Source organism: Rhynchophorus ferrugineus, unplaced genomic scaffold, assembly GCF_030347505.1.
Source record: "Rhynchophorus ferrugineus isolate W39M unplaced genomic scaffold, kcgeb_rfMv2 rfM6, whole genome shotgun sequence".
NCBI classification, from domain to species: Eukaryota; Metazoa; Arthropoda; class Insecta; order Coleoptera; family Curculionidae; genus Rhynchophorus; species Rhynchophorus ferrugineus.
The window spans coordinates 40,672,578-40,695,776 of NW_027472585.1; the positions used below are offsets into that span (position 1 = coordinate 40,672,578).

The 23,199-nt window shown below is 32.9% G+C and overlaps 1 protein-coding gene across 1 annotated transcript; it reads right to left on the reverse strand.

The window, feature by feature from the left end:
- Window positions 1–912: 912 nt before the first annotated feature.
- On the reverse strand, window positions 913–15,764 carry LOC143198360 (inosine-5'-monophosphate dehydrogenase). The gene is made up of 9 exons (XM_076407526.1): window positions 15,004–15,764; window positions 12,811–12,859; window positions 12,652–12,753; window positions 6,097–6,575; window positions 5,860–6,044; window positions 3,117–3,356; window positions 2,908–3,064; window positions 2,690–2,833; window positions 913–1,191 (listed from the first exon to the last, which is right to left on the reverse strand). The coding sequence occupies exons 1-9, from the start codon at window positions 15,099–15,101 to the stop codon at window positions 1,086–1,088; spliced, it is 1,560 nt and encodes a 519-aa protein (XP_076263641.1). The 5' UTR covers window positions 15,102–15,764; the 3' UTR covers window positions 913–1,085.
- Between the last annotated feature and the right edge of the window lie 7,435 nt (window positions 15,765–23,199).

Consider the following 23,199-nt stretch of genomic DNA (forward strand, 5'->3'; position numbering starts at 1 on the left):
AAAAGTTATATGGCTGGATTTTGTATTGTTATATTATATACGCATCTTTTCAGCCACATTGGTATTTTATTTAGGTGTGTTTGTAGATTCGTTGATGCTATAGCTGGAATTTCATGAGAGGCAAAAACTGCCGTGTCGTCTCCGTATGTGGTTACCACAGTGGCTATTTTTGTTGTAGGTAGATCAGCTGTGTATAGAAGATATAGTACTGGACCCAGTACACTACCCTGCGGAACTCTTGAAATCAAATAAATATAAACAAATTGGTAACGCTGTACTTAGTATCCATCATGACTATTAACACCAACATACCAAAAAAGATACTCATGATACCGAAGTCAGCAAAATTAGCCAGGCTGTATCACTTTAATTCGTCACATATTAAGCTAAAACTAAACATTTAGCTAAAAGATATATGTGTCAATTTTTTTACCAAAAAATATTCGCTTTTGATGGGATAGTGTATCTTGTATAGAAATATCAACTCAATATATATCATAATAACTTGTAGCCAGTTTCATAAGGTATGAATGCTCACATGCATTACACAACAGTCAAGATTAGCTCTCCATTCAACACGTTATGTTAGTCCAAAACAAACTTGTCAATTTAGTCCAAAACAACTTACAACTATAATGTATAACACGACTATAATTGTATAAATAATAAAAACCGGTTGGAAAACCTGAAGTCCTTCATTAGTCATTAAGCAAAATATTAAGCTCAACAACAACATCATTAGCTGTTTCTCAGTTTTAGTTTCATGTAATTGAAATATATTTTAGAAAGTGTCTCTTAATTTTGAAGAAGTCGTCCAAAAGTAATGTTTAACACTAGACCAAATCTCTTGGCTCGGTTAAATCAGTAAAAAGTCACAGTTATAACACTGCCAAAATGTAAAAAAAATCAAAATTATACTTTGTTGTAGGATACTTTATTTAAATACATAGCTTATCATCCTAGGATGTCTTTTCTGACATATTTCACTATAAATTACTAAATACTTAATTCGAAATAATAATTATGGTCTGTATAGAAATAACCGACATAAAATGAATATATGTCATTTGTTTTCCGTTTTGCCATCAAAACAATCTCTTCTCATACGAAAATAAACTATGGACGCTTCCTTCTAATTGTGCTGAATGTGTTCTTAACTCAAACCGCAGTTCATTGGAGGTCATCATGTCTCTGCAAAATATAATAGAATGTAAATTATTTGGGTAAATTTTAGTTGACATAACGACACAATTCACATAAATTAGCTATGTAACACCTAATACTTATAGAGTTTTTCTAAACTCACGTCAGATTTTGTTATCAAATATTGGTAGAAAAAATAAAATAAAGTTAAGAAATGGTATTCGAAAATACTGAGTTATAATCAAAAAGAAAGTAAAAGTAGAACACCGTACCAGGTTGAGAACTAAAATATTGGGAAATAAAAGAATCACTGCAAGATAATCCTAAACTAAAACTTAATCACAAAAGACTGGAATAATATTTCTGATATTATTATAATTAATATACAAGAAAAGTCTGTAAAATTAAGTTAATCGCCTATTATATAAATGTATTTATTATATTACCATTTTATATCTCAATAGTATTTAACATAACAAAAAGAGTAATACAAAAATTGATCTAGAAATTATAACCATATGTTTCCAAAATGTAGTTCTATATGATGAAATCTCGTGATCTTAACTACCATTTCTTTAAAAGATTAACAAGAGTTACGAAGTAAAACTAAATAAGTCAGAACCTACAAAATATAAAAGAATGTAAATTATTTGGGTAAATTTTAGTTGGCATAACGACAAAATTCATATAAATTAGCTATGTAACACCTAATACCAATAGAGTTTTGCTAAACTCACGTCAGATTTTGTTATCAAATATTGGTAGAAAATATAAAATAAAGTTAAGAAATGGTATTCGAAAATACTGAGTTAGAATTCAAAAGAAAGCAAAAGTAGAACACCTCACCAGGTTGAGAACTAAAATGTTGCACTGCAAGGTAATCTTAAACTAAAACATAACCACAAAAGACTGGAATAATATTTCTAATATTATTATAATTAATGTAAAAGAAAGGTGTGTAAAATTAAGTTAAACGCCTATTATATAAATGTATTTAATATATATTCCATTTTATATCTCAATAGTGTTTAACATAACAGAAAGAATAATACAAAAATTGAACTAAAAAAAATAAAAATTATAACGATATGTTTTCAAAATGTAGTTCTATATGGTGAAATCTCGAACAACAGTTACGAAGTAAGTAATGAGTAAGGATAACTGAAGGGTATGCTAACACTAGCATTTATAATCTTGAAATAATAGTTTTCAGTGCTCAACTCTTTCACATGTTATGATACTCAAGTTTTTCTTAATTTTTATTTATTAACTCTGTATAAATTTCAAACGAATAATAGTAGAAATAAAAGTAATTCTTTGCCATGAATTTTTTTTAATTTAATTTATTTAACAGTCGTATAAAAATATATGCATATAGGAAATATTTAAATATTTTACCAATAAATAACTGTAATCATATTAATATATTCCTGGTAATCTTAATATGTTTTGAAGCATATTGTGTCAAGCCTCATAACATATGTAGTTATGAAACATATTTTCCAAGAGATTTAAACTATAATAATATATCCGACTCTTATCCTACCTTAGCTCTTTCAGAGACTTGGCGCCGATATCCTGCAATCCGTGTTTTATTCCCGTTATCAGATAGGGCACATAGGTCAAAACTGACCCTTTATCAGCAATGGATCCACTTACGCCTTGGGCTACTTTCAGTTGATCCCCTTCGCTGAAAGAATGACCGCAGATAAAGTTTCAATTTCCCATCACCGAGGAAACGGAGACAGTTTTATTACCGCGTACCTGTGATAGTAACGACTCATTGCCGAACCGACGGTGTCTTTTCTGGTCATGGCTTCTATACTGCCCATCCCTCGATATTTTTTCAGTCTGACGCCGTCTACGTAGAAATACTCACCTGGTGCCTCAGTCGTACCGGCCAACATTGAACCCATCATGACTAAAATATATATATTTACAGTGAAGTAAATTAAAATATTAATAAGTCTTACCGGAAGAAGCGCCTAGGGATAGAGCTTTTATGATGGCGCCTGATGAAGAAATTCCTCCATCGGCGATTATAGGTACGCCAAATTTGCTGGCGTATTGGGAGACTTTGTATACTGCTGTCGCTTGAGGTCTACCGACAGCCATGACTTCTTGGGTTATGCATATGCTGCCACTACCCATACCAACTCTCAAAGCATCAGCACCGGCATCTATCAAAGATTTTGCCTGTTTTTTTGTCACAACTATATATATAAAAAAAAGAATATTAGAACAACATTTTATAGAAATTACGTGTATAACTAAATATTTACTGATTTTTCAGTATGTTAATAACACAATAAAAAATAGACACCAACTTATACGCCATTTTCTTCTATGTTTAGAGAAGTGGGATTCACCCTCCAAGTTTCTCATTTATAGTATAGTGTTGAGCCATCATCTAGCCTTTAAAATAACCGCAATTCTTGGCGAAATAGATTCATACAGTGTCGGAATAGTTTCCAACGAAATGTTTTTCCATCTTTCTGCCAAAACATCCGCCAGATACTTCAAGGATACTGAAGATTCTCACTCTTCTTAATAGTTCAATTATGTTGAGGTCTATCGATTGTGCTAGCAAGCGAAAATGTTTGATAATATTCTGATGTTTCTCAAACTAAAACTGAACCTCTTTGGCTGTACGTATGGGTGCATTATCATCTTGGAATAGTAGCAGTATTTGGCAGCAATATACTAGTCATAGTAAAACTTCATCGTTGAGGATGTCGAGATACCATGGCGAATGACAACAATGACGGCACCAGCTGAATATTACAATATTGCCGCCCAAATCATCGGACCATACCAAATTCTTCCAATCATTAAGTGTACGTGTCACTTCTTTAACAGCTTAGCGTTGGATTTCCATAAATGCTAGCTTTGTGGAGCTCCTGCATTACTATTCTTATCGAAACAGTGTTAGTCTAGTAATTTTATCTTTTCTGGTCATAATTATTTTAATTTTCATCGGTTTCTTTCAATTAACTTTGGGTTTTGTGTATGCTCTCATTCAGTATCATACAATTCCGTACAATATACTGAAACATAAACAACCATGCTTGGCATGTTTACTGAGCTACACATGTGTATAACACTATTTACATAGAAGCAGTGATGTTAGCATGGAACAAGACGTACTATACGCCCTGTAGATGAATATAACATATAATATCATTAGTTTATATTTCTAAATCCTGTTCAAAATATAGAACAATAACAAAAATTCAGATCAAAGATATAGATGTATTAGAATAACATCATTAATTTGTATTTATCAATCCTGTTCTATATAAAAATAAAAAATAATAACAAAAATTCAAATGTTACTTCTATATGATGAAATCTTGATCTAGTAACTGTTATTTGTTTAAAATATTAGCAAGAAAAGTTACGAAGTCATACAAAATACGTCATAAAAACACCCGCTGAATTAGGACGAATTAATTTTAAGTTTCAAATGTAACAGGTCAATTGAAAAGTCTCCGGCTTACCATAGTAAAACACATTTTTTTTGGCAAAATTATTTTTTTTTTATTCAGCATAAATCCTTTCGAAATAGAACTCAGTTTCGGCGATCACCTCTTTATTCGACTAGAATTTCTTCCCAGCGGGCATTCTTTTGAGATCTGAGAACACTAAATACTAGCTGGGGCCAGATCTGGAGAATTCGGTAGATGAGGAAGTAATTCGAAACCCAATTCGTGGATTTTCGCCATCGTTTTTACTGACTTGTGACACGGTGTATTGTCCTGTTGAAGCAGCACTTTCTTTTTCTTCAAATCCCGCCGTTTTTCGGCAATTTTATCCTTCAAACGGTCCAATAAAGCTATGTAATAGTCGCTGTTGATGGTCCTTCCCTTTTCAAGGTAGAAAATTAATCCATGCACATCCCAAAATACAGACGCCGTAACCTTGCCAGCCGACTGTTACGTTTCCCACGCTTTGGAACAGGTTCATCGTGTGCAGTCTACTCGGACAACTGTCTATTGGACTTCGGAGTGAAATGATGGAGCCATGTTTCATCCATTGTCATATATCGACGCAAAAACTCGGGTTTATTACGTTTGATCATCTCCACACTGCTCCGAATCAATTAACTCGTTGTTGTTTTAGGTCAAAAGTGAGCTCGCGCGGTGCTCACTTTGCACAGGGCTTTCTCGTACCCAAATATTCGTGAATATGTTATATGATTTACACATTCAGTTGTTATCTTTAGGGTGTCTGCTATACATTTAGTTTCAATTTACGGTCATTCAAAATTATTTTATGGATTTTTTTAATGTTTTCGTCGGTAACAACCTCTTTTGGGCGTCCACTGCGTTCACGGTCTTCGGCGCTCGTTTCACCACGTCTAAACTTAGCATACTAATCCTTGATGGTTGACTTTCCTGGGACAGTGTCCGTAAACTCGGCATCAAGCCAAGTTTTTGCTTGAACTGAATTTGTTCCCTTCAAAGCAATATTTTATCAACACGCAAAATTCCTTTTTATCCATTTCTTTTCACAATAACAAAAGTTGAGCTTCACTCAAAATGTTATAATTCACAAACTAATGATCCGACAGCTGTCAAATTTTTGCATGCATCTTTTGAGAGTTAGGGCTCACTAAAATACATATGGATTTAATTCTAGTAGCGCCATCTATGCTCCGGGGACTATGCAAGTGACCTGTTATCGACAAATAATTGATTCAACTTAATAGCTAACCATTTCCGGCAACCACTTGTACTTCTGGATAGGTGCTTTTAATATAGCGTATCATATCTATCTGATATATGGAATTTCCTTGGGAAGAATCCAGAACTATTACATCTACTCCTGCTTGGACAAGTAAACCCAACCGTTCCTTATCTTCCGGTCTGGTACCAATAGCCGCGCCGACCAATAACTGTCTGCAAATCAAGTTTCATTGCTAATAGTTCGAAAAATGTTAGGTTAACTTACTTGTTATCATCCTTTGTCGCGAAAGGGTAACTTTTCGCCTTCTTCAAGTCTGTCCGGGCAATCAAAGCGACTAGATTACCAGTAGGACTAACGATTGGTAATTTTCCCTTTTTGCTTTTCTCCAGGATGGAATTGGCCGAAGTCAGTGTGATATCGGAAGTCGCCGTGACCAAGTCCTCTAATTTCGTCATTATTTGCTCTAAAGTGGTGGTTTTTAAGTTAGCCCCCTCCAGAAAGTCGATGTCCCGGGACGTCACGATTCCCACCAATTTTCCACCGAGTTTCCCATTTTCCGTAATAGGTGTTCCGCAAAATCCGTGTTTTTCTTTGATCGCGAAGACATCCGCCACGGTATTTTTCGGTCCTAAGACGATGGGGTCTCTGATAAAACCGTGTTTGTATTTTTTCACTTTATGTACTTCTTCTGCTTGATACTCGGGGAGACAGTTATGGTGAATAATTCCAATACCACCACATAACTGAAATTAAATATTGAATATGAAATATAAATAATATACCCAGTTTTGTTTTTTTTTCGTTGAATTAAAGTTATTGATTTATAATGGTTTATTTAAACACTCTATAGATATCAACATGATTATTCATTGCTTGCCTTAAACGTATACATTTCAATTTATTGCAATTTACCACAGTAATTCAATTCCTTTCGAAATTTCGAAAAAGCGCCTGCATACATTTTCGGCTTTGTATGTTTTCACTCAATGACAAATTTACCCTTTTAAAAGCACGACATGACAAACCTGCAGAACAAGTCGAATCTTACAGGCCTGTTTCGCTACTACCTGCAATATCAAAGCTATTGGAGAAACTGACATTTAAACGTGTTAAACATTTGGTAACAATACCAGATTTCCGGTTTTGTTTTCGAAATCACCATTCAACAATCGATCAAGAGCACATACTAACTGCGGCTATTGAAAGAGCGTTTGAAGAAAAGACATACTGCCCTGCAATATTCCTGGATGTCTCACAAGCTTTTGATCGGGTTTGGCATTTGAGATTAATATGTAAGATGAGAAAATTGTTACCGCGTAATTATTGTCAATTGCTGGAGTCATATTTATTCGGAAGAAAATTTAGAGTATCGCACGAAATGGCGTTCTCAACATTTAAAAATATCTCGGCTGGAGTTCCACTAGGTAGCGTCTTAGAAACACTCCTGTATGTGCTCTACACTGCTGACATTCCAACAACAAAAGAAACACTTCTTGGACTCTTCGCTGACGACAAAGTTTTTATGGCAAAAGATATATCTCTGCCTAGGGCAATAGAAAAATTGCAAGTGGCAGTCAAGAAAATTTACAAATGGACGAAAGATTGGAAAATTCAACTTAATAGCTCCAAATCTGTCCACGTTAATTTTGCATTAAGCCGAGATAATAAAAACTTAATTATATCACTCAATGGATGCCCGATTCCTCAAGCAGAATCAGCAAAATACCTTGGAATCCATCTTGACGGTAGATTAAATTGGAAGCATCACGTTAGACAAAAAGCAAAACACATTAGAACCAAAATAAAACAACTATACTGGTTAGTCGGAAGATACTCTCAACTTGATCTAAAATCAAAAAGGTTGATCTATAATACAATTATAAAGCCAATTTGGACCTATGGGGTGCAAATATGGGGTTGCACTAAAAATTCAAATCAGTTAGTCATACGGCGCTGTCAAAACAAGGTTCTTCGATTGATCTTAAATCTCATACAGCTTTTTCAATTCAGTTTATTACTATAACAATATCATCAGTGTTACCATCAATGGACATTAGATAAGTCAAAGAGTGTTTAGCATCATAAAGAATACCATGTCTATTTTTATGAACTTTTCGAATAATTGCTTTCACTATTCTATTGAAAGACAGTAAAGAGAAAGTAACTTTTTGACAGGTGACACCGATTAGGATCTCAAATGAATTTCTAACACACAGCTTATTGATATCACACTTGTATACATCAAATGGAACCGTCATAACATCCCCGAAGAAGTTTAATAAATTTTATGGGAACATGTTTAGGCTCCCGATAACTACGGAGTCTTTTACGAAAATGAAGATTTATCGAGTGCTTAGGCGGTCATACTCAAAATAAATATGAAAGTTTCAATTCACCAGTTTGACGATTGTCTTCAAAACATTTGCATTTTGATTTAAGTGTCGTTGAGGTCTCGGCATATTTGGTTGCGTGCTTATTCAGCGCGTAGCAGAAACATCAAGTATGTCCAAGAAGTTAACAATCAACGCAGCTCTCAGGACAGCGAAGAAGCTCGAAAAGATGAGTAAGAACAACATCATGATAAAACAATACATATGAAGCTGATGAAGGACTCTAATATGATGAAGGGATAGGTAGTAAATTAGTAAGTTCTTTAAATTATTTAATTATTCCCGTAAAATTATCTATACTGCAACTAAAGCTTTCAAACTCGTTTTTCTCCAGAATATGTTTTTCGTGTCAGTGTCGAAATCTTCGTTATCTGTTAAAAAAACTTTTTCAAAATGTTCAAAATAAATGTGTAGGAATGTTCGTCGGGTCGGTCAGTTCGTCGAAATGTGTGGCTGCCGCTGCGATTATTTGTCAGAACACTCACTACTATTTTTGGAAGGAATTTGCACGAGAACTGAAAACACTGGTTGAAGAAATACTGTTTATTTCAATGTTAAATTATACATATGGTCGACGGGAGAATTGAAAGGATATTAGGTTAGGTAGAGCAAGTACGGTAGCGCTGTGAAAGTGGTACTATTACAAGGGGATGGAGAAAAGAAAAGAGAACGAGACGTCGTCGTGATGGTCTTTTATAGCCTGGAACTGCATGGTACCAATCCACCGACGTTGCCAACCTTTGTACTTGTTGGTGAATTCGTGGTAGCCTAAAGGGTCGTGGCGGTCGCCACATAACTCCCCTCCTAGTGGAACTGCTGTGGAACGTACCTCTATGTGGTGCAAGTTCCGGAGTGCACCCGCAATCACGCAAACAAACGCCCGGGGACTGCTGAAGAGATGGGGATTCCAACCTGAGCGAGGAGTTTTACGGGATCAGCTGCCATCGGAACTGTAGCAGAACGTCGTTCGTCTTGGGGGCGTTTAGCTTTGTTTGAGGGTACCTATAAGTGTGTTACGTGTCCCGTTTCGTGATGCGAGGGTGTTCATGTGTTGATGGTATACATGGTGGGCTTCTGTGGTTTTCGTCTATTAGGTTAGTCTCGTGGGATGTCGTCGACCATGTGATGTTGATGGGTTCCGTTCCTCGTGTTATCCTTCCATGCACGTGTCAAGCACCTGTCGAATGGCTTATGTTGAGTTGATTTACCTGTTAGGCACTTTGATCACGTCGGCGTCACCAATTGTAGGAATGTTCGTCGGGTCGGTCAGTCGGTCGAAATGTGTGGCTGCCGCTGCGATTATTTGTCAGAACACTCACTACTATTTTTGAAAGGAATTTTTACGAGAACTGAAAACACTGGTTGAAGAAATGCTGTTTATTTCAATGTTAAATTATACATGTGGTCGACGGGAGTATTGAAAGGATATTAGGTTAGGTAGAGGAAGTACGGTAGCGCTGTGGGACGCTGTGCTGTGGGACAAGGGGACGGAGAAAAGAAAAGAGAACGAGACTTCGTCGTGATGGTCTTTTATAGCCTGGAACTGCATGGTACCAATCCACCGGCGTTGCCAACCTTTGTACTTGTTGGTGAATTCGTGGTGGCCTAAAGGGCCATCGCGGTCGCCACAAATGTATATTATGTTCCCAAAATATAAATAAAATAAATGTATTCTTAATTGGCTAAAAAATAATAAAAATGAAAAATCACCTATTTGCATCCTTAAGTTAAAATAGCTACTTTATTTATTAGTAGTAACACCGGCTTATTCATCAAGTATTGGCGCCAAAAACAGCCTCCCCCATCTGTCTTATCAATGAAGGAAATTACGTTCACATCACCACAATGATTAATCTCGCAGCGTCTTTAACTACCCACAAATTGAGGCCGAGCAACAAAATAATTAACATATCTGCGTCAAAATTTATAAGAAATACGATTCGGCTCTCCCCTACTAATTATACTCATAAATTTCCTTTCGTCCCACCCTTAAAATTCAATTAGCGTGCCTCCCCGCTGTACATCGTGCCCTTCAAACGGCCGATTTAAATTTTTGAGATGCCGAAGTCGGGCATTAAGTAATCCCCCCGCTCGGGCAAAACAAACAACATATTTATTCGGACGAGTATGGGGGCCGACGATGTACTTTCTTTAATTTTGTTTGCGTCGATCTTTCGACGATATCTTGCGTTGTTCGCGGAAAACAACAGCGATAATTGTCTCTGGGTGGTAATTTGTTTGCGGAATGGATATTGGATAAGCAACACTCGACGATAATATGTGTATTGTCTCGGTAAAAATATTTGCTTATTACGGGCTCCGATGACGCTTGCATTTTGTTTTGTTTATTCATTTAGATTAAGACAGCTTTAACATATTTACATGCTGATATATAAACAATTAGAGGATGTGTTTATACTGCAAACTTGATGAAGAGACTTGTATATAGCGAGAAAATATATGGTGATCGAATGACCAATGTCTAATTAGCCGGAAGTTGACTTCTATTTTGCCGCCTCTCTTTTTTAGGAAAACCTGGAGGCGTAAAAATTGGTATGGTTAAAGCTTATATGGAGGAAGGACTTTTACGCCTAAAATGTGTATGTATGTAAAAATGAGTTTTATTTGTTTATCTTTTCTCGATATTTTTTTTAAACACAAAGACGTACTCAAGGAAATCATACATTGTTCCGAATATTTGTGGTACTTAGAATTCAATCTCTTAATTCGATATTTTAGACCTTTTAATTTTGGGTCGTTTGTGCTTTTCTAAGAAGGTCTGAACGACAATAAAAGTAAATTGGCGGGATTGTCGCTTTTTCGATTCCCGGCCGGGGCAACAACATTCTATTGTTCTAGTTTGGTGAGAACATTTATCAAACCATCTAGACTAGGTAGCGGACACCGTGGCCTGAAGCGTTCGTTATTTTCAATCCTTGTTCCTTTATTCTTATTTTTCTGCATACGGACAGCAATTTACCTGGCCTACCCATTGTAATACTTAATAAAATAACTGCGTAATTTATTTATGTTCAGGTATGTATTAAGCTAAATTGTGTGTATATAGTAGAATATAAAATACGTGTAGTAGATAGGTGAAATCAGGCTTTTGTTAATTTTTATTTAGTTATTCCAACTATTATTATACATATTATTTTGATTTAAAACTTTTTAAGTTTGATTATTTTTTACTTTTTAAGGAGCTACTTATTAATTCAAATTAAGTCGGTTCAATTTTTTTGTTAAAAGTATTTTATAATTGTAGAATTTGTCGCCCTTGCGGATACTGAGCAGCAGAAATAATTACCATGAATGGCAACACTTTTGATGTTTATTCGGGGGGCTGTATTTGCCAGATGTGATATCCTAACATGTCTAAGGGACTTTAGAACTTCATGGGAGTTCATTTGTGAAGTTGCCACGTTCAGAGTCATTACCTTTTCCTTATTCAGTGTATTTTGCTGTGTTTTGTATCGCCAAAGCTGAGTTTCATCAGATGATGAGTTTGTTCACAAAGTATTCCAGTTTTCTCTATTTAAATCGCCATTTATTAATTTATATTTATTAGTCTTCATTTGTTCAATTCTAGTTATTATTTTCCATTTATTATTCATTATATTTATTGTTCTCTATTTATTATTCTTATTTATTCAATGTCCTATACATATTTAGTTATTTATCCATTTATCGTTATATTCTTTATTCTAATATATTGTATTATTTCTTCTAATCGTCGTATATACACATTTAACATACCCCACCAAATAGTGTTAGATAACTAGTATCATTTTACATCTTCCGCCATTATGTTAATTTTTCAAAATTACCCTTTCCTAATAATTTTTTATTGTCACATCTGGAATATTTGTAAATGTTTGTTCATATTGTAATTTTAATATGTAAGTATGTAAGTTTACTATATATAATTTGTCGTCTCAGATTCGCTATAATTTTTAATTACCTCCGTTAGCAATAAAATAATTTCATTTTCACATCAAACAAATTAATAAGTCAGTAAAAATATAACCACATAATTAACATATAATAAACACAACCTGATGTAGTCATAGAAATGTGCATGCGTAGAAGAAAATTCAAGCTTCAATACTCATACGCATCGCATTTTATGGCATTAACATCGCAAATTAAATTACAAACAAGAATTTAAGGTTGTCAATCACAAAATCGCTATACATCTTTAATTTTAAATAAAATACAACAGTGCGACAAACACTGTTGAGTTTTATAATTATGTATTTACACCATTATCCATTAGTATTATTATTCTCATTTAACCTATTAAAAACTATGTGGTAAAATTCAAAAATCTATTTGACCTGAAACTACTTGGGATATATGTCGCTGAATAAGTTTGAATTTTCACGGTTTATCAAAAAGAGTATTATGAATTTAAACAAAATGTACTTACTGCTAATGCAATAGCCATGTCCGATTCCGTCACCGTGTCCATAGGAGATGACACCAGCGGAGTATTGAGAACAATCTTTTTCGTCAGATGGCAGGAGAGGTCCTAAAATATTTACGTTCATTTGAAAGTTGCAGCCGTCTGATGAACACTAAAACTTACCACTTCTTTTGGCGTAAAATCTATATAGCCCGGCAATATAATAAAATCACTGAAATAAAAGTGACATTGTATTAGAATAATCATTTAGAAGAAATAAAAGAAATATGTACGTCCGAATTTTATGTTTGAAATTTATTTTGTCTCTTTCAAAGTTATTTAACATAATTTCCCTTGCATACAGTGGTTTTCTTCCGATATGCCAAAATAGAGATTAAATTCGAGTACTAATACGGACTGTACAGTTTTTTCACTCAGATTTTTGGGTTTGAATAATATCCATAAATCTAACGGAGATAAATTATACAAATAGGATGGTTAATAAAAACAGATTATTTTGTCCAAGAAAACTAGAATAATCGACTTCTATAGATGAATAGATTTGTCATCAAATCCCCTAATCTGTTTGAAATGTTCAAGTGCAGCTGCAAAAAAAAGACGAAGAACAAAAGACTAGAGTTCTTTTGCTATTATTTAATCTAAATTTCTAATATTATTATATTTGTTAATAAACAGAATTAAGTTCAACAAATAAACAACATAATAATGTTGTATTACGTTATATATTGTATATAAAGTGATATCTCATGTTGATATGCATTTCTTTTTTATATAGACAAAAATAAATAAATACTAGGTGATAACATATATTCATATATAAAAATTGGTTCAAATTAATCAAATTATTTTCATGCCATCATTTTATGCCACTATTTTGCATCTTTCCGGCTACATGGCAAAGCCGTCTCAAGAGAAATATGTTGATTTTGCAATGATCCATATTGTTATTTTTTTGACATTTCGAATCATGTGGTAGTCAAGCTATGTTGCATCAACCAAGCGCCATTAAAGCCTGAACCAGCGCTAATTAGAGGTTTCATTCGGTCCTAACCTCTCATGTTCACACTTCTTGCTACTTGCATTGACATGCGTTCCATATCTCGTGGTGCATTAACCCAGGGTTTGTTACACTCTGGATTGTTATTGTCGCCACCAAAAAAATACTCTGATTTTTGTCCCTGACTAGTTGATTCATGAATTGTTAAGATATCCGAAAGTCTGTTTTAGATTTTCGTCCAAAGATCTTGTAATGCCATTATTTTCACGATATTTCAGTCGACCATAATCGACATTTGGGACATGAAGGAACAACATCAGTACAAGTTTTTAAAAGTGTTTGATGAACTTTAAAGTAGGCAGATTTGTTCTAAACAAATAACACGAGCGATTAACATCGAAAATGCAATTTTGAGTATTCCATCAATACCGTCATATACCTTGAATCATTTAATAATGCTAAGAACCTTTATTTCATGTAGAGAAAGGGCAAAACCATCAAAGTTAACAAATAGGCCAGATTATTTATCTCTTGTTTATATAAATATTTCGCATTTTCGCCAATAGATACCGCTAATCAGAATACATGCAAACAACTGATATAATTAAATTGTTTCAATAAACAACTTAAACGAGAATATGTTAGAAGAAACCTTAGTTATGAGTAATTAACTGGTTTCTTTTCATCACTATAATGATGTCACAGTTCTCACACAAAATTGGCTCCTGTGACTTATTCAGCTGATTTAAGATATATCTATTCCCTAACCAAATAACTGCTTCAGAAGAAAGACAAAATTTTAAGAATTAAACAGCCCAATAACCCGTACTTTTCATCTCAATAGTATTTCTATTTTTCACCACAGTAACGTTTATCTAGGTTCCAAATAAAGAATTCCTTGCGGGAAGCCCTATTTTTATACTCTAATAAAAAAGTTCCTTACGTTCTTGCGGTACTTCAGAATATTCGATTGTCAATAATTATAATGAGCGTGCAAATTACTTAAAATATCGACTCAAATTTTTGTTGGTAGATAGTTATATGTCCTTAGAGTAAGACTAGTCACCTGTAGATCAGATCGATGATAATATCTAATAACTAGTATCTATTACACCGTAGCACTACAATATATTTTGTTAAATTATAATAAATAATAAAGCTATAAGTAAAATATATTTATTTCTTCAAATAACGCTTAACTAACATCGTTTTATAAAAGAGTGCACAATGAGGAAAAATTTTGATTGGTTACGTTCATTATAATGGAAAATTAAGACTAATAAATCAATAAATTAAATTAAAAATCTGTATTTATAAAAAACCGATACTTATTAAAAGTTTAAAATTTCCGAACTTACTTGTACGTCAACCCATTACCAGAATTAATCATTTCGTCAGCTGATAATCCATCATCAGAAAACTCTGGTCCGCTACAATTTCCATTAAGTAAGGCCATTGCACTCACTAGTCAACTTTTCACTATTAATTAAATGAAACCACAGAAAAAACGTGTTGTCGACACACGTGGTTATGTTCCGACGACTGTCTGAACCGAACTGGTGACGACTATTAACACATCAACAACAAAAACGTGGTACCAGCTGTAATTTTATTAATAATTACACAACGATATTCTCCAGTGAGATCGAACAACAATCTTAAATCAATTTTTCGCGTTCGATCCTCTACGACCTACTGTTTGGTAATGTAGTAGTTTATGGTTTTTTTTTGTAATTCAAGGTTATTAAATTTACATTGATATTGGGAATTCTAATTGGGATATCTCGTAAATAAAGGCAAACACACACGGTGATAAGCCTGCTATTTAGGTGAAACGATTTAAAATTATTTGTGAAGTATGTTTACACAAATTTTTTAGATAAGGCGTGAAAAATTATTTACGGATGTTAATGTTAGGTTATGGAAATAAATCGTAGCGTTTCTTAATGGTTTAGTTAAAGCGAAATTATTCAAAATATTTACAATTTTGGAAATCAAATGCATTTGCAAAGAAGATACAATAATTACTCATTTTTACTTATATAATGCAGATAAATATGTTCTGTCTACAAATATAGAAACCTAAAATAGGAAGCACTGGTAACCATGTTCTGACTGTGCATCTGAGTCACTTGTTTTCTTTAAAGCTGATATTTTGTAGGACTTAGGTTACATTTGGGTATCTTCTATATTTGTTTTTTATAATTAAAGAAATTATTAAGCAAACACAAAAAAATTATTGTATGATTTTACAGCATGTTAAAGTTTAAATTGAATGAATTATTTTCCACAGGATTCTGCTTTAGAGCAGAAGCAAATTTTGAAGGTAAATAATGATAAGCTTAAATGAATCTCTTATGAACTCCCGCATCAAGCTTCTACATTCTGTGCATTTTAAACCATATGATTATGGCCCAACAACAATCTGAATTGGTCTAGTATAGTATTCCGCAGGAGACAAAATGTTTCTACATGATTATTGAATTCCCAACACTAGAAGAGAAAACATCCAAGTCTCTCCCTCAATCAAGAACCCAACGATGGAGCTGGACCTAAAAAATCCCGATATGGACACTCGACGGTCTCCGAGAGGTCATTCCAAGTAAAGATCGGTAATACACCCTCCAGTCCTAAATCAGTCAAAGCAGGAGTCCCCCGAGGATCCCCATCTCCTTATATCAGACATTCCAATGAAGAAAGATGTTGAAACCGCCCAATACGCGGATGGCGCAGCTTTCTTCACCAGTTCTCGTTCTGTAGATGCCGCTCAGAGAAAACTTCAAATTCAATGAAATGTTATGGTCCAATGGTTGAGTTTCTGGATATTGCAAATCAACCCCCATAAAACCCAGGCCATAGTCTTTCACAATTAGAGAGACATCCGCGCTTAGCAGTTGAGAGTGGAAAAAGTATCAATCCCGTGGCGGAAACGACATATCTCGGTCTCATTTTTTGACCGTAGATTTCTATGGTCAACAGAGATAAATAAAACAATCTCTAAAGGCTACGGTAAATTGTTGTTGCCACAATAAATTGTCTCGGATGACTAAAGTTTTACTTTACAAGTTATTTATCAGATCCGCCATATTATATGAACACTTGGTATCGGTTTGTCAAGAAGAATAACTAAATAAACTAACTAAGACTAAATGTGGTAATATTGGAAGCAAGAATTGCTACATACTTTTTTATAATTCTGGTATAATTTCTATGTTATGTTATCTAAATGTTGTTTTACGATGTCAGTGATTTATGGCCAATAAATTAGTTTTAAAGATTTATTTAAAATTTGAATCTTTATTGTAAGAATTTGTATAATGTATTTTATTCAAGTACTACCAAAGGATAGCTGCTACCTTTTCTCATATGTCAGACAATACGGATTTCATCTCGAAAGAACGATACTCTTGATACCCTTTTTGATGACTCTTTGTCTCTTGAGACTCTCTCGATGTATCTCTCTTTCTTCGCTGTCATATATGTCAGTATTCGGTTGGCATCGGCGTTACACAACATTCGATGGTCTTCGGCCGCGTTTTTCTATAATTTGAAGTAAAAAAGTAAAACTTCCGTCAAAGACGATTAATTCATTCCAAATACAAACAGTTTGAACACACTGAATAAGAAATTTCTTCACACTTCGACGAAATGACGCATACACATACAGAGAAATACATATAAAAGTGCAACCTGTAAATGAAGCTTCAATATGAAATTATTTTCATCAATTTGGTTAAAATTGTATGTACACTTTGGGACACCCTATATAACTACTTAGTTTAAACCACTAATATATGCATAAATTGATAAGAAGAAAAAATATCTTATTATATATCATGAGATTTTAAATAAATAACTGTGCGTTGATGACACATTGGTATCAGTTTAATTAAAACAATTTATAATAAAACATTTACATTTAATCTTTTCGAAAATACATTATAAAAATAACAATAATTTATTCCTGATAAATCGCGAATCAACAAAATATTTATGATTTGCAATCGAGGTCATTTGTTGTAATTTCCATTGATACGATAAAAATGTGTTAATTTTATTGGTGTTTAATGTCATTTTTATTGATTTGACTTTTGATAATCTCGATTATTAAGCAATTTATCATATTAAACTCTATCGAATATATTTTAACAATAAAAATAATAACATTCTGATTAAACGTTTTACTTTATCTCTTATAAATAATAGACCTCCTACAAACTCAACTTATTTCTGTAATAAATCCTTCACATACTGATAAACTAAATGACTGGTTAAAATTGCGTAAAGATTGTTGACAATATTGCTAATTTACAGATAAGGCCACGTTTTAATTCTATAGTTTATTAATTTTTACCGTTCTAATTTAAGACATTTTTATATAAGCTTTAATATAGATAAAAATGGTTAATTCCCAGTGAATATATGGGATAGATAATTAAAACTCCATGAAATATTGTACTTCTTGCTGCATATTGGCAACACTGCTTCAGTGTCAAAATAATACGATGCGTATATAGTCTATTCAAAGCTGTCAGACGCATGTTTAACTCTTACCTATAAATTATTGTCTCTGTATAATTAACTGTAGTTTTTAGAAATACTATAATGTTAAAATAAATTATATTTGATAACATTTTTGTTAAATTATTTTATTTAGATTAGAATTTTGTTTTATATTAAAGCCAAACTGAACTAAAAGTCAGAGTTGATGCGGCAACATTGCCATGTTCGACGTCACAAATATCCATGACGTATTACTAAAAAAACTTTGAACATACTATATATTGGTCAGTTTCTATACCAAGTCTTGTAACTTACAAATGTTTACGAATTCGGGTCAACTTTTGGACTTATTTAGTAAACCAAGCGTAACTCAAAAATACAATATACAAAAAACAAATAGCAATCCTTGCATTTCGAAGTTTAAAATATTTAATCAAAAATATCTATAATGTTCAGTTGAGGGAATTTATTTTTTGAGTTTCGAGGTGGAGGATATTTTTTATGGTAACTTAAGTGCATTAAAATAATTTCTATTTATATACTAAAAATTAATATAACAAAAAAACATGGCGAGACACCAGCCACCACTGATTTCTAAAATTTTCAATGCAGTTCTCCATCAACTTTCGGTGACACGCCGCTCTATTCTAACGCCGGAAAATTGTAGAAAACCGAGGCGTAGGTTTTATATATTTTCCCAGAAAATAACATTATTCAGTAGAAAGGCAAGGTAATTGTTACAGCGGCAATTTTCCTTCTTTCTTCCTCCATTAGATGGAGTTAAGGTCTAAATATTTAATGTCTACGTTCCTGCTGGGCCGTGTTATTGATTCCGCTGCCAATTCCGTTGATTTTGCACATCCGCTTTGACTATTACAAACTTCGACTGATGGGAAATTCACGGCCACCGGTGGTTTTTCTTTCCTTCATCTTGGACGGGTCTGCTGCATATTTTATTGTTTGCCTTTCCCCGAGATAAATGATCGTTATATTATCCGAAGCTCCTGAATACTGATACGTGCTCTATTCAACTATGATTCCGAGCTATATACAATATATACTCAGTCCAATAAAACGGCTAATTCACCTCACCTTTATAATGCCACGTTGCCGCACCAAACTTAAGTTTTTTTTATTTTAAATATCAAAATATTCATGAAAATGAAAGAATGAAATAAAAATAACGTTATCAAATATAATTTATTTTAACACTGTCGTACATATAATGCATATATTTCTGAAGGACTTGAACTTCGTTAATTATACTGTCGAAATAGTTTCTTGAAATTGAGTTGTTTTACTCATATTTTATTTACATCGATTTTATTTCCATACCACCTATAAGACAGAGTTTTAGCCACGTTTTTTTTGCGTAGCTGTATCGCTAGAAGGCCTAGTCTACCTAATTTACAATTATATTTCAAAGTAAAGTATTCCAACTTTTTTATAAATCATATTTACCTATTTATTTAAGTTATTGATTCCTTCAATCCTGTGTTTCCTTGTTAAGTAACGCTGATATCGGTGAATTTCTCCTGAATTTATTTTGTTACTGCCTGTATACAGTTTTCTATATAAAATTGTACTTAATTAGTATATTATCCCTAATGCATTTGTCATATCAGCAAAAGAGATAGTACTAATAATTAAATACAGTTAAACAGTAAGCTCTCCTCATAAGCTCTAACCTAATGCTCATGTATATTATAATATTGATTTATTTATTTAAACCCGTCAGCCCCTTGGGCTATTTAGGGTGAATTACAATATATTATATGAACACTAACAGCTTAAAATACTACACAATAGATTATAAACAGTAGAATATATACAATAAAATTTTTCAATTACACTGTTCTTGCCGATCTTAAACTCTCTAGGGACCTCATAGAATCCGATACTACTAGTATGGATTCGCTAATCTGTGATTCTTCCAAGGCAGATAGGGCCATATATATAGCCGGCAGCTCCGCGGTGAAAATACTAGTCAATGATGGAAGCCAAAAGTGTCTCTCGAGTAAACTAGACGTATAAGCAGCACCCACAAAGTTCTCACGTTTTGAACCATCCCTGTAGATGATAAAATGATTTGAATAGTTTTCTTCGATTATCTGTCTAAAGAAGCTTTTTATTGTAGAAGAGCTATTTGTTTGCTTATTCAGAACCTTCATAGAGAGGTATATATGTATTCTTGAGAACTGCCATACTGGTATATTAGTGATTCTACATTTTGCATCTGGGATCACAATCATTAATCGTTTACATCCTCTGGACGATTAATGAGGGCTCAAGTGCCTCTTCCTTATATTGGTCCAGTTTGTCTTAGGTAGGAAAAAGGTATTAAACACTCATGAATATTATAATAAATTAGAGACATATGTATGCACATAAATACTTCATATCTCTACAATATGATTGTCTACAGTTATCTCATAATAATTATATACTTAGCTTTAGTTGCTTCTGCTCCTATCACAGTGTGTTGATAATTATCATCAGCACTGGGCCATAAGCGCACAATAAAATATGTCAGTCAATCTCTTGCACTATCATAGTCACTATTGAGTTCAGTAAGTAAATTGTTTATTTGTACTATATTATTGTTACTACTATATACTTATAATTTGTCTTGTATCTGATGGAGTTCATCTACAGCGAAGATGTTATACAATACTTATTTCTACAATGTATCTTTTTTTAGGCATATTAAAAAAAATTACTTAAGATACATCAATTTTATTTATATTTAATGAGTACAAAACCATAACTAACCTCCAGGAACAAAGTTATCTCCGCCATGAATAATAATATATCTGCAATTATTTATTAACCAATAGTATAAGTAACAAAACCTACGTTATTTTAACTTTCGCCTTTTTTAATCAACTTTTGTTGTCTTTACACTTTTTATTAACGTCTTGCTAAAAGTTTTCTGGAAAATAATTGTGCCAAATAACATTTATATGGAAAAATACTGTTTTTATACATTTCCCAAATTTAATTTCGAAGAGGTCAGCAAGGCGATCTTGATTCGGAACCTGCTTTGTTTTATACCGCCCTGATCTATTCACCCACTCTCAATGCTTATATTGTAAGTGCAGCTGCAAATACGCTCAAAAATGTTTCCAATAATACTGGATCAATTTAATATTTAAGAGTTAAAAACTTGCCTTTCCAACGCATTTTACTAAGCAAGAGCTGTTACTAGCATGCCTGTTCGAAGTAACTGACTAGTAACGGGAATTATCACTAATTTAAAACAACATTTAAAATTTTATGAAAAGATACACCACAAGAACGTTTGCCGGTTTATAAGTTCTGATTATTATCATTAATGTTTTAAATAATTTTGCAGACATATGACAACGGTGTAGATCAATACCGACATAAATCGAATTTGAACGATGGATTCGGTTAGAGATTTCGACGCATCAAATCTATCTCTTTAACTGGAATAATGCTAATTAGTTAAATGAGATGGAATGGAAATGAGATGAGTGGAAATATCCACGAAATATATATATATATATATATATATATATATATATATATATATATATATACCATATATATATGTATAACAAATTTTACGTTTTTAAAAACTGATTTTAACACTACATTCCTCGGCATTGAAGACGTGCATTGGCTGTTTCATTAGTACTATCCTAAATATAACAATGTACTGCAATATGTATCAATTACAATTAGGCTTAGTATACATATGTATATATATAACCGTCAAATATAAAAGTTTTGGCGTTTCTAGACATAAAATAATTTGTCATTTAGCATTATTGATTTGTTTACTTCATAAAAACTTTAGTCGTCGAAAGCTCAAATTTACTGATATGAGGATATCTGCTGCCGAAGCGATTCAAACACTTATAATAAGTTAAAGTGACAATACTGCGTTATATCCCAATCCCATACAAAGAATGGCCCGTATAACCAAAAATGTTTGAAGACAATGAATTGATTCACAACCTTTTGATTGAAAGCTAAGCTCAAACTGAATGAAACTGAATGTTACTGCAGATATTTACCGATGTCAATAGCGCGTTAGACGTTAAGTCATTCTTTTGCCCAACAAGTCTCCGCCACACTTTGCAAGAATTCTGAAGAATACACTGTTGCAGCTCGAATGAGAAGTTCTACCGTTCTGCATATATAACATCTTTTTAGACAATAAGTTGTAGACAATGGAATTTTTTGTCAACAAATTCCCTTTTAAAGTGATAAAATGATCAGAATGCATGCAAGCACCTAACCCTACATGGTGTGTAACATTTTTGTATCGAAAAAAACACGTGTTTAAAAGTAACCTAAAATGTCTATATATTTTATACGTTTATAAAAGCGCCACATCATTTTATCATGCGACAAATCTGATAATGTTCGATTCATATAATAAATTTTCTTATTTCTGTCATATTATGTTGCTGGAGAGGATCTTCACTTTCATATTAAATAATTACCTCGACAGTATTTATATCCGCTTGTGTATCTTATCAAATAATGTAATATTGATGTACAAATTTAACCAAAATGAGGAAATTCTTTAAATACTTTCACATAGATATTATATACATGGACAATATGGCCGATAACAAGGAATATGAATAAAATAAAAATTAAATTAAAGGTTTAATTGTATTTCATCTTAGGCTGACATAAATAGTATCAATTAGAAACAAATATCTAGTATAATTAAGAAAAAAAATCGAAACTCGATATTAGTTATCAGAAAATCCATGCTCAGGAATAATATATCTATTCAAATGCTCCTGCTATCTTTCTATTCTTTTGTACTCTAATTGTAAGTATGTGTAACTTAAATCAAATATACTAAATAGGTTCTAAAATATCGATATATAATTTTTTTGATAATTGTCGATATTTTTTGGCTGACAGTTTTTTTAAATGTCGATAAAAAGAGTATCAAATTTTAAGTTTAAAATTGAAATATCAGTATTAAAAACCTATAGGTTTTGAAGTAGACTATCCCACTTTTTTGTGACATATCGCCCCTTAGTAATCATATATTCTTTTGG

Bases quoted from the DNA above. Each gene is read 5' to 3' on its own strand.
- LOC143198360 (XM_076407526.1), bottom strand. From the start codon at position 15,101: ATGGCCTTACTTAATGGAAATTGTAGCGGACCAGAGTTTTCTGATGAT. The intron at 12,860-15,003 runs GTAAGTTCGGAA...CTTTTATTTCAG, and splicing joins GGTAATGGGTTGACGTACAA to TGATTTTATTATATTGCCGG. The intron at 6,576-12,651 runs GTAAGTACATTT...ATTTAATTTCAG, and splicing joins ACATGGCTATTGCATTAGCA to TTATGTGGTGGTATTGGAAT.